This window comes from Barbus barbus (genome assembly GCF_936440315.1).
Source record: "Barbus barbus genome assembly, chromosome: 29".
Taxonomy (NCBI): domain Eukaryota; kingdom Metazoa; phylum Chordata; class Actinopteri; order Cypriniformes; family Cyprinidae; genus Barbus; species Barbus barbus.
The window spans coordinates 25,424,305-25,436,053 of record NC_136757.1 but is presented as its reverse complement, the minus strand read 5'-3'; the positions used below and the strand labels follow the sequence as shown (position 1 = coordinate 25,436,053).

The 11,749-nt window shown below is 35.8% G+C and overlaps 1 protein-coding gene across 1 annotated transcript in view; it reads right to left on the bottom strand.

The window, feature by feature from the left end:
• The window catches only part of LOC306848996 (plexin A3-like), a 172,712-nt gene that overhangs the window by 72,171 nt on the left and 88,792 nt on the right, over positions 1-11,749 (bottom strand). The window contains exons 6-8 of the mRNA XM_079383806.1: positions 6,174-6,297; positions 4,842-4,998; positions 3,391-3,490 (exon numbers count right to left, since the gene is read on the bottom strand). Coding sequence (XP_079239932.1) covers positions 3,391-3,490; positions 4,842-4,998; positions 6,174-6,297 — 381 coding nt within the window. The remainder of the gene's footprint in view (positions 1-3,390; positions 3,491-4,841; positions 4,999-6,173; positions 6,298-11,749) is intronic.

Sequence of the window (11,749 nt, the reverse complement as noted above, 5' to 3'; positions counted from 1 at the left end):
GGCTCGATGGATCAGCACGGGCGCTTGTACTTACACACACACACACACACACAGACAGACAGACCGGATTGCCGAGTGTAGCTTTGCGCATCTAATTTTCTACCTGTATATGCAGCACCAAGGTGCAAATTGTCGTCACCATGTGGCGGCTCCCTCCAGTTGTCATATTTTATCCTCCTTTTGTTTCTGCTTTCCCTCCTTTGATAAATTAATTTGCATTTCCCTCCCTTCCATGCAAATCACAACTGGAATGGCCGAAATGGGTTTGGAAAAACAAAGGCGGCGCTAACAATGCGTGATTGTGCTGGTTGACTGGGTTAAGTGATGTAAAGCATTCGAATGAAAGGAGGAGCGGCGGAGGGAAATAAACGAAGGGGTTCCTGTCCTCCGGGACGCACCGACACGTCTCCACCCTCTGCATCGACTTCATGATGACTGAAGTGCAAATGAACATAAATATATAGAGCGCGGACCGCTCTCAGGCCAGAGTTTGGGCAGAGCTTCTTTAGAGTTGGACTGAGTTCCATTCATAACATTGAACTTAATTGAATCAACATTGACAATATTGTCTTTTTAGAGCTGTGTTACAGCTGAAGTTGCATTGGTTTCATATTTGAAAAACTCTGCACTGTGATTTTCATTTTTTATTACTGTCAAGCTGCTTTTCAACAATCTGTATTGTATAAAGCACAATATAAATAACCTGACTTGAGGCGGAAGCAGACGACTGCATGAATGGAGCGCAAAAATAACCCGAACCTCAAACGGAAATCGTCCCAGCAGCCAACAGCTGGACCGCGCTGCAATTACACACCAGCACTAACACCTCTGGAGCAATTACACTCATTTAGTGACCACAGACAGAGCTGTAACTAGCTCTTTTTTTACTGCCAGTGGGAACTTATTGTGTATTTCTAAGCGAAATTATGATTGCAGCAGAATGTTTGCTGGTTTCTGACAAATTTACATTTAATTTTCCATAAGCAAAACATCTCTTAAAAAAAAAAAAAAAAAAAAAGTTGCAAACGTTAAAATAAAAAACACTTGCATATTTGCAATTGATTAAAAAAAAAAAAAAAACTCCTTTTGATTACATTAAAATTATTCAGCCTAAAATAAAATAAAATTATCTAAAATAAAAACTGTCAATTTACTGATCCTCCAGTTGTTCTAAACCTGTATGAATTTTTCTATGTATGGTGACCCATACTCGAAATTGGTGCTCTGCGTTTAACCCATCCAAGTGCACACACACAACAGTGAGTAGTGAACACACACACACACACACACACATATGTTGGTTTTGCTATACTTGAGAGGACTCTCATAGGCGTAATGGTTTTTATACTGAACAAACTGTGTGTGCTATTGCCCTACACCAACCCTACACCTAAACTTAGCCCTCACAGGAGACTTTGTGCATTTTTACATTTTAAGATAAACTTCATTTAGTATTTTTAATAATTTATTTCCCTTGTGAGGACCGGCCAAATGTCCTCACAAAGTCAAAAATCTCAGGCTTTACTATCCTTGTGGGGACATCTGGTCCTCACAAGTATAGCTAAACACGTACACACACACACACACACACACACACACACACACACACACACACACACACACACACACACACACACACACACACACACACACACACACACACACACACACACACACACACACACACACACACACACACACACACACACACACACACGGAGCAGTGGGCAGCCATGCTGCAGCGCCCGGCGAGCAGTTGGGGGTTCGGTGCCTTGCTCAAGGGCACCTCAGTCGTGGTATTGAGGGTGGAGAGAGCGCTGTACATTCACTCCCCCCACCTACAATCCCTGCCGGCCGGGGACTCGAACCCGCAACCTTTCGATTACGAGTCCGACTCTCTAACCATTAGGCCACGACTTCCCCCTGTTGATAACCAAAGAGTTGACGGTAGCCATTGATTTCCATGTATAGAAAAAAAACTACAGAAGTCAATGGCTACCATCAACTGTTTGTTTACCAGCATTCTTCAAAATATCTCATTTTGTGTTCAGCAGAAGATTGAAACTCTTACATGTTTCTAACAAGTGGAGGGTGAGCAAATCATGACAAAAATTGGATTTTTAGGTGAACTAATTGAACCGATGAACTGACTTCAACAGGATAATTTAGTTTTTACTATCGTCTTCTTGCATTATCGGCACACTGTTTATCTTTTTAACACTGTAAAGCTGCTTTGAGAACATAAGAAATGTTTGTGTGTCCAGAAACAGCTGCTTTTAAAACTGTGTTTTTTTAAGAATCCCTTTTAACATGACAGCATCTCAAAAATGGAGTGCTGAAAAATAGACACTAAAAAAGGCAGTGAACAAGACAATGATGAAAGACATCCAACTAGCGCATGTTTACATACAAGAACAACTGCAGACAGATGCAAGAATGACTCTTTATACCTTATCCACTAATATGATAAAACTTCTCTTCATATATAAAAAAGTAACATTCAGAAATATTAAGATAGATTTATTACATACATATATTAACAGACAAAGCTCTGAAAATGGGAGATTTTAAAAAAATATGATTTTAATAAGCACTGAATTTATGCATGTGCTTTTGATTACACAAACACTTCCTTATCGACAAACATCTGTCCAATCCAGCTCCAGCTTGTCTGCTTTCAGTGAGTATCCCGACACATCTGTGCTGTGTTTGTCTGTATCATAAAGCCAACTGAATTTCAGCCATCGCGATCTGACCACAAATTGACAGATTTTTTTTTATGTAGCTTATCACTACACAATGAGCTGTAAGACTTTAAAATAAGGATTTATTTTAAGATTAACTGATGCATTTAGTATTATGAACAATAACATTTATAGCATTTATTCTTTTCAATGTTAATTTATATCTCTTGTTATATCATTTGGAATATTTGAATATTTTATAATACAATATGTTTTGTAAAATGCATTCATTTTAACATTTGATATTAAATATTAAGTATGTAGAAATAAACATGAACCAATTAATTTATTAATTAGAATTGTATTATTAATATGAATAATTCCTACAATCTGTATTGTATACAGTGCTATAGAAATTAAGGTGGACTTCAGTTTCCTCTTTCATTTTCTTGCATGTTTTTAAGAACGTCAATATAATTTCTTTAATGTGAAAAATTCCAGTAGCTGCGCTGGCTGTTTTAGGAGCAAAGATGTGAGGCTGGACGAAAAGTGCTGAATCAATTGTGAGGGGGAAAAAAAATAGTAAAATTGCTGACAATGTGGATAACGGCGGCTGTGAAGGAAACTAGTTCAATGACTGCGAATCCAATCAAACCCGGCTGGAAGTTTCACACGTCACAAAGACATCTCTGACGATCGCACTTACGATTGCAAGACGCTGCAGTTGTAGAAGATGAAATCGGTGGTGATGAATTTGAGACCCGTCTCTTTGGACTTCAGAGAGAGCTTCACGACCCGTTTATCACCTGGAAAAGAACGTAAAGAGACAGTAATGAAGAAAAAGGTGAAGAAAATGCAGGAGAAATGAAGTTAGCATGAGAAAGGGCGTTTGAACCGGCACTGTGCCCCGCTCTGCACATATACTCACTAATGTTCACGTTTCTAATTTATTTGATTGCGAGACCATTTATCCACTTCTTCCATCTGTGAGCGAAATGCACTTATGTTTCAAACTCAGCAACCCTTTTGCATTCCATAATGACTACATCTCTGCCCATCAAATTATACTTGTGGGCCTCACTTCCATAATATTTCCATTTGGACATGCAATAATTGTTATTAATGGGAATACCAAGCTTCCGGAGTCTAAAAGTTACCATCAGGGAGATTTTGAATTCTTAGAGTACCTTAAAAACCAGAACAAAATGAAAAGGGGGAAAATGAAGTAGGTCTCAAAGCTTCGGGAAGCTCAGAAGAGATGCATGTAATTATCAGTCATCACAAAAGGTAAAAAAAATATAAAAAAAAGACCGGCACAAAATGGGAAACACGGATTTGAATATATTTCAGCATCATTACTCCAGTCATCAATGTGACATGATTCTTAAGAAATCATTCGAATCTGCTGATTTGATCCTCAAGAAACATTTCTAATTATCATCAATATAGAAAACAGTTGAGCTGCTTTTCAGATTCCATTTTTTTCAGAATAGGTGCTGTTGGAAAGGAAATCCCCCAGGGTGGAAAGGGCAAAATGAGAATGAAACACTGGGAGGAACCAAGACTCAGCAGGAGGAGCCCATGCTAAATAATTTACAATATTAGACATATGATATGATGATGATTAAAGAAGCCATTAGTGCTGTCAGTAATTCAACCAAACGAGAGCTCATCTGTTTGCTGTTCAGACCTTGTCAGGGTAGATGCCATATTCAATATAACGTGAATGAAAATGGGGTCAACTTGAGGTTGCATTGAAAATACATTTTTTTAGTGGACTAAAAATTCGGAAAACATGGGTTGTGTAAATTAGACATGGCCAAGGACATTAAAACAACTACACAATTACACATCTGTCCCTCAGCCTCATTTTCATTCGAGTCAAATTAAACACTGTGTTTACCCTTATTAAGAGTCTTTGTGTATATACAATGGCTCAACCATGGAAAGGTGGAAGAAGGGTTTAATTTAGCTGATATATATAACACAGCATGGGCAGAATTTTTTTTTATTAATTATTAATATTACAGCTTTTTAAGATTCAATCATATCCCAATAGAAAAAAATCAAGTCTCCTCCTATATTTACAATTTCACTCAAAAACATATCATATTGACGAAGTCAAATGCATTTTAAATGGCATTTCATGTTTCTTACCGTATCCCTGGGTTACAGATGGAACGTCCCGCAGGGATGGGGACATGCAGAGGATTTGTCCTTTGGCCAGCACTTCTCCTGGACTCTCCGTTAGCTCCTCAAACACACACGTCACCCCAGCGGAGAGGTTCGGGACGTTAGCTACCTTCACACTCAGCTGGAGCACAAACACAAAACACGAACACACATGTTCTCCTGTCAGACATGCTAGATCATCACGTGAGCCGCTGATTGAAATGTGTGGAAACAGCGTTTTAGCACGGTTCTGGAAGCATTAATGGAAAAATACAATTCTGTCATCTTTTACTCACTCTCATGTCATTTTAAAGCTGTATGACTTTACAGATTTGTTTGCAAGAAACACAAAAGATGAAGATTGAAGAATATTCTATAAATAAATAATCTATAAATAATCTTAATTTTTTTGTTATATAATGAGAAACTTTATAATTTATCATTTGCTTTAAATAATCTGATTTATTTTCCAAGAGAAAATGATAAAAATTGCCCATATTATCAGAAAATATATTTGTAATTTTAATTTAATTCACCATAAACATAACCATATCGATATATTACAATATAAAACTACAGCAACACTTCAATTCAAAGTTCAATTCATTAACATTACTTAATGCATTAAATATCATAAACTAACAATAATCCCTGTTTGATAGCATTTACTAACTATTATTATTATTATTTCAAGAAACAAAAGATGACGATTGAACAACATTCTATAAATACATGTTATATTAATCTTATACATGCATAATAAAAAACACTTCTACTTTAGCATTTCTTCTCTTCTCTAGATAAATCGGAATACTGCCGTCTCTCTGACAAATTGCTTTTGTTAAATGCATAAATGTAAATTTCAATTTAATAAATCCCTGAGCCGCTCTTTTCAGTATAATTACAATAAAAACTGGGTCTGTCAAGCTCAAAAATAACATAAAAGCACTATAAATGCATAATACAAGTCTTCAGATGCCATATGTTAGATCTGTGCGACAGATAGATATATTTAAGCCATTCTTTACTGAAAATCATTCCCTTTGCTGAAGCTCTACAGTTTTAGAACAACATACGTGTGAATAAATGACGACAACATTTTTATTTTTGGATGAGCCATCCCTTTAAATCATTTCCACCTTGTGATATTCATTCTCATACAGTATGTTTTTATCAAAGCATTCATTATACTGTAAAAGCAATACTAATAAAGGACGCCGTTGTGAGTGTCTATAATGAAAATGCTTTATGAAGATGGTTCCGGGACTACACCGGAGTGATTTTATACTTCTGGAGTAGCATATAAAACTCAATCACCTGTGTGGAAGCGGAGGTCACGGACATGTTATCAGGAGTGACAGTGATGTCAACGCACTGTTTCAGCTCCGTACTGAAGTGAAGCGGCTCAGCCCACTTCTCGCAGGCTTCCTTTCTGGAGCACCTGGAAACAAACAAACAAACGGATGAGTAAACAGAAACATCCCGGCCCGCACAATAGCCTGCAGTTGGCGGCGCTGGCTCGATAAGGCCGAGAGCAGAGGCCCGTCTCGTTCAAGCTTCAGTGAGCATGATTTTCTTTTTCCCTGTCCACTCAGACCAATGCATGTCAAATATCCACCGATATCCACAGTCCCCGCGAATGGATCAATAATACAAAACGCTTTTGATGCTGCCGATATGGAGCTACACATTGGGCAGAATGGACTCATATAACGTGCAATGATTTATATCTGTGCGTGAGAGGTCAGGGCTGCTCTTTATTATTTGCACATGATAATGACAAAAACATGGAGTAATGCGACTTTTCCCAAATAATGATGAAACACTTTGTAGTTGTCAAAAAACGTTGCAACCTTAATACTGCTGCATTCATTTCTAATTTAATTGTCTTTAAATGTGGCTTATCCAATCAAATTTTACAGTCAGAATCATATTTTTATACTGCTTTGAGTGTTTAACTTAGACCGTTATAATGTGAGGCTTGTCAATAATTTACAATTAATCGGATTTAGTTTCCAAATACAAAAAGTAAAAATGTATTACTCATTTTTTTAGTTTTTTTTAAATTGCAAATTTTTGGCAGATTTAATTTTGGCCATTTTTCATTGAATTCACAGTAGATATAAAAATATTTAATGCTATACTCAGTCTCCACAATAAAAAAATTACAGTAATGCTTTACATCAAGGTTTAATTATAGCATTAGCTAATGCATCAGACATCAAACTAACATTGAACAATATTTTTAGCATTTAATAATATAACGCAGCTTAATGTTTATTTATATTTATTAATACATTTTTAACATTACGTTAATGTATTATGATTAAATGAGTAAATAAACTGATAAATATAAATTAATATAATAGATATATAAATGTAATATAATGTAGAAATATGAAATAAGTATTAAATCTAATCTTTAAATAACAATAAAGAAATAAAAAAAATTATGATTAATTTTAAAATCTTACATTAACAATAAAACTAAAATTATATAAATATTAAATAAATACACAATACAAAATATAAACATAAAATCATATAAGTATTAAATCTAATCTTAAAATAATAAACAAATATGAAATAATTTTTATGATTCATTTTAAAATCCTAAAATAATAAACAAACTACAATTATAAAATAATATTAATATATAATAATATGAATATAAAAATAAATAACTATAAAATAATTGTTTGTTCATTAATTCATGTTTGTTCATAATACATTCCCAATGTTGAAAATTCAAATGTAACCAAAAAAAAAAAAAAAAACATTAAAATCCCACTAATAAATTCTGTAATAAATAGTTTTTAACTGATAGTTAGTGATACCTAATGCATTTGATAATATTAATGAATACAATACTGATGTAAATGTTACAAAAACTACTCCTACAGTGATAAAAGGTTATGGTCATACCACGGAGTGAAAAACAGGTGAAAAACAGAATCTGAAAAGTATAGAGGACCATTAAGGGTATTGATTATCTCCTAAAAGCAAAAGAGACAGAAATGTGTAAGCATATCAGTAACAATGGCTCCTGCGCCTATGCGCTTTCATTTGTTTTTGCCGCCGAGCGTCTGTGGGAGTGAGCTGGCCTGCTTTCCTCATAAGTACATCTGCAGGGAAGCTGCCAGATATTAAAGCATTCATAAAACTGGCATGTTCGTTAGACGTGTTAAGTGGAGTTAAAAGTCGCCAGCGCTTGTTTTAGCCCGCAAACGAGGAGGGTTACGCTAATGTACACAAAGCCTCATCATAACCCGACCCCGATCATCTATTATAACAATGTTTGCGCCGCCATTCGTGACACGCCGCATTAAAATACACCAACCTCGCTCCAAATCAAGTCATATTTTAGCGACTTCACCCCTAAACGTGCCTATTGTTGATTACTGTTATACGTCAGTGGCGAGAAGTACAGTATAAGCTGATGATGCATAAAGAGGCTCGCTAAATTAAATGCGCTTTAATTTTGAGGCCACTCCAGAGAGACTCTAATGAAAAAACACACGGAGGAGAGATAGAGAACAAGCCTGTAAAAGCACAGCCGCCCCGGATTGCATCAAACACCTCAAAACTAGACACGGAGAGGGGGGTCTAAATATTTGCCAAAAGCCCAGGTATCTAATTCATCACGATGTCTAAGATGGCATTATTTTCCATCAGCGATAGCAAAACGCCGCATTTTTACCTCCAGCGCGCCTGTCTGTCTGGGAAATAAAGCAAGCGCAGTCTATACTGACAATGCCATTATTCACCAGCAATGCACACAGCAGTAATGATTTGTTTTCCCTTAATTATGCCCATATGTCTAAGGAAAGAAAAAAGAAATGGGAGCAGTCTTAATTAAAGAGATAGAAAAGGATATCTCACGGTACATGCACCTTCAAGGCCTTCCTGCCCCTTTTTGCTTTCGTTTTTCTCTTTTTCCTGCATTCGCGAAATTAGTTTTTGTCCAATTAAACTGCACTTGTCTTTCTGGTGAACTGGAACTAATGTGATTTATGAGACATCGTCAGCTTTCTCAGGTAGGGCGGTCCTGAGGTGGTTCCCAGGTGACAACAATACGACGACCTGCCGGAATGTTTCCTTGAGGACCGTATTGATCCCTCTCGACGCACAGCATGAACGGTGAGAAAATCTGGGACAGGAACTCAACGAGGGCTGGAAATTGCCCATGACAGGAAGCGTACTGTGAAACAATGCTCGTGTAAGCAAGCAGTCGTTTAGCAGACGCTTTTGTTCAAAGTGACTTGTGGAACGTTGTACAGGGACAAATGCTTTGGAGCAACTTGTGATTAAGGGGACTGAACCAGTAACCTTCAGATTGTCATTCATGGACACGAAAAAGACTATGTTAAAATAATAGACCATCCAAAAATCATCATCCTGTCACCCTTGTGTAGTTTCAAACTTATGTTTAATTGCATTTAAATTGGTTTATTTAGCATTAAATAAATAAATAATACAAATTAAACGGATTAATTTAGTATAAAAATAGATTATAAATATTGAAACTATTTATTTACATGTATTCCTTCTTTTGGAGGAACCCCAAAATAAGTAAATAAATAAATTTAGTGTAAATATTTTCTAACTATTTATTTACATTTATTCCTTCTTTTGGAGGAACCCCAAAATAAGTAAGCAAGTAAGTAAATAAATAAATACATAAATTGTAAGTATTTTCTAAATATTTAAACTATTTATTTACATTTATTCCTTCTTTTGGAGGAACACAAAAATTATAAAAAAAAAAAAAAAAAAAATATCACTATTGTCAAACCTGGTTCAAACCAAGTTTGTGCATGAATGAATGAATTAGTTAATTAATTAATTTAGCTTCAAATTAAAGTCGATTCATATTCTATAAACACTTACATATATATTAATTTATTTACTCTTTTAATTTAATTTACATCTACTCTAAGGAACACAAAGATATTACAAATAAAATAAATCTGAATTCCTCTTTTTCATTTAATAAAATTTAAAAAAGCACCAGAAAACAAAACGGCATTAGATTTGGTCCACGACTTCTTTTTTTTTTTCATTGAAAAATTCATTTGCACATCCAGATATTTAAACTAGAAGACGCATGAAGAATTTATGATGTCTGATCACTATTGTCAAGCCTGGCACAATGCATCTCGTTTGCCCTAAGTTTGAATATGTACAAGTATGAATTACACATTTCACATTTATTCATTTATCATAAATGTCTTGCATAAATAAATAAACAAACAAACAAAGATACTTCAGCATAAAATTACGTTAATTTACAAACATATTTACTCCGAGGAGCACTAAATATGATATTGGAAAGCACATAAATCTATGAGCTGCTCTTTTTCATACACTGTAACAAAACCACAGAAAAGCACCATATAATTAGTCCATTTGACTTGTTCACTGCTGTTTTTCATTGAAAAACTCATTTGCACATGCACATATTTAAACTAGAAAACCAATGGCGTTAGCAGTCATTGACGTCAAACCTGGTGCAATGCCTCCTGACACACCAAATCTTAATATATGTGTGGGCACGAATGACACATTTCACATTTATTCATTTACCAAACACATCCAACGTGATTCACAGGAGTCATTCAGCAACAAGTAAATGAGATTTAAAGGGTTACTCCACCCCAAAATGAAAATTTTGTCATTAATCACTTACCCCCATGTCGTTCCAAACCCGTAAAAGCTTTGTACGTCTTCAGAACACAATTTGAGATATTTTGGATGAAAACCGGGAGGGTTGTGACTGTCCCATTGACTGCCAAACAATTAACACTGTCATTAAAAAACATCGTCTGAATAGTCCATCTGCCATCAGTGGTACAACCGTAACGTTATGAAGCTACGAGAATACTTTTTGTACGCAAAAAAAAACTACTTTATTCAACAATATGTCTTCTCTGCGTCAGTGTAGCACCATTTAGAGGAGACAAATTGTTGAATAAAGTCGTTATTTTTTGGGGGTTTTGCATCACAAAAATTATTCTTGTAGTTTCAAAACGGTACGGTTAAACCACTGATGGCAGATGGACTACTCTGACGATGTTTTTTTATACTTTTCTAGGCCTTGACAGTTAATTGCTTGGCAGTCAATGGGACAGTCACAAGCCTCCCGGTTTTCATCCAAAATATCTTAAATTGTGTTCCGAAGACAAACGAAGCTTTTACGGGTTTGGAACGACATGGGGGTAAGTGATTAACCCTCTGAGCCCGACAAACGCGAATACGCGTTTTGGGGCAGATTTTCCTGATAAGGCAGAAATGAGCTTGAATTACTCTGCCATTTTTGATCGTTCAGATAAGAGCAATACACCATTCGAATCTGTAAGGGGTCTACTTTTATTTGTATTCACTCAAAATAACAACTAAACTTTGCGCTCTCTGTCTTCTCCTTCTCCGCGATCTGTTTTCAGAAATGCGTCACTAAAATGAAGTGTTAACTCAGCGAATACTCAACACACAGACATGAGAGTTATCTCTATACAAAGCTTGGAGTGTCTTCTTTCAAATGAAGTAAGTATATCGAAAACAAATATTCTGTGATGAAGTAATCCGTATTAAACCAACACGATGTTCAGTCTGTCCCGTCTAACTCATTATTTTTAATGAGATCCTGCCCCCTCGCGTTCACATGTAAATAACCACGTGACCCGCGCGCGCGGAGCATAAACAAAGCGTCAGTGAAGAGTTCATCGCTGCTACTGTTACTTTCTGGAAGAAGACACGCTGAGTAAAGGCTGGATTTCCCTCAAAATCGATCTGATGAGTAAGTAATGTTTATGTTTTGCATTAGTTAACGTGTTATTGTGACATAAACTTGAACACATAACTAGTTGTGTTGTTCCCAAACTACAACACGATGA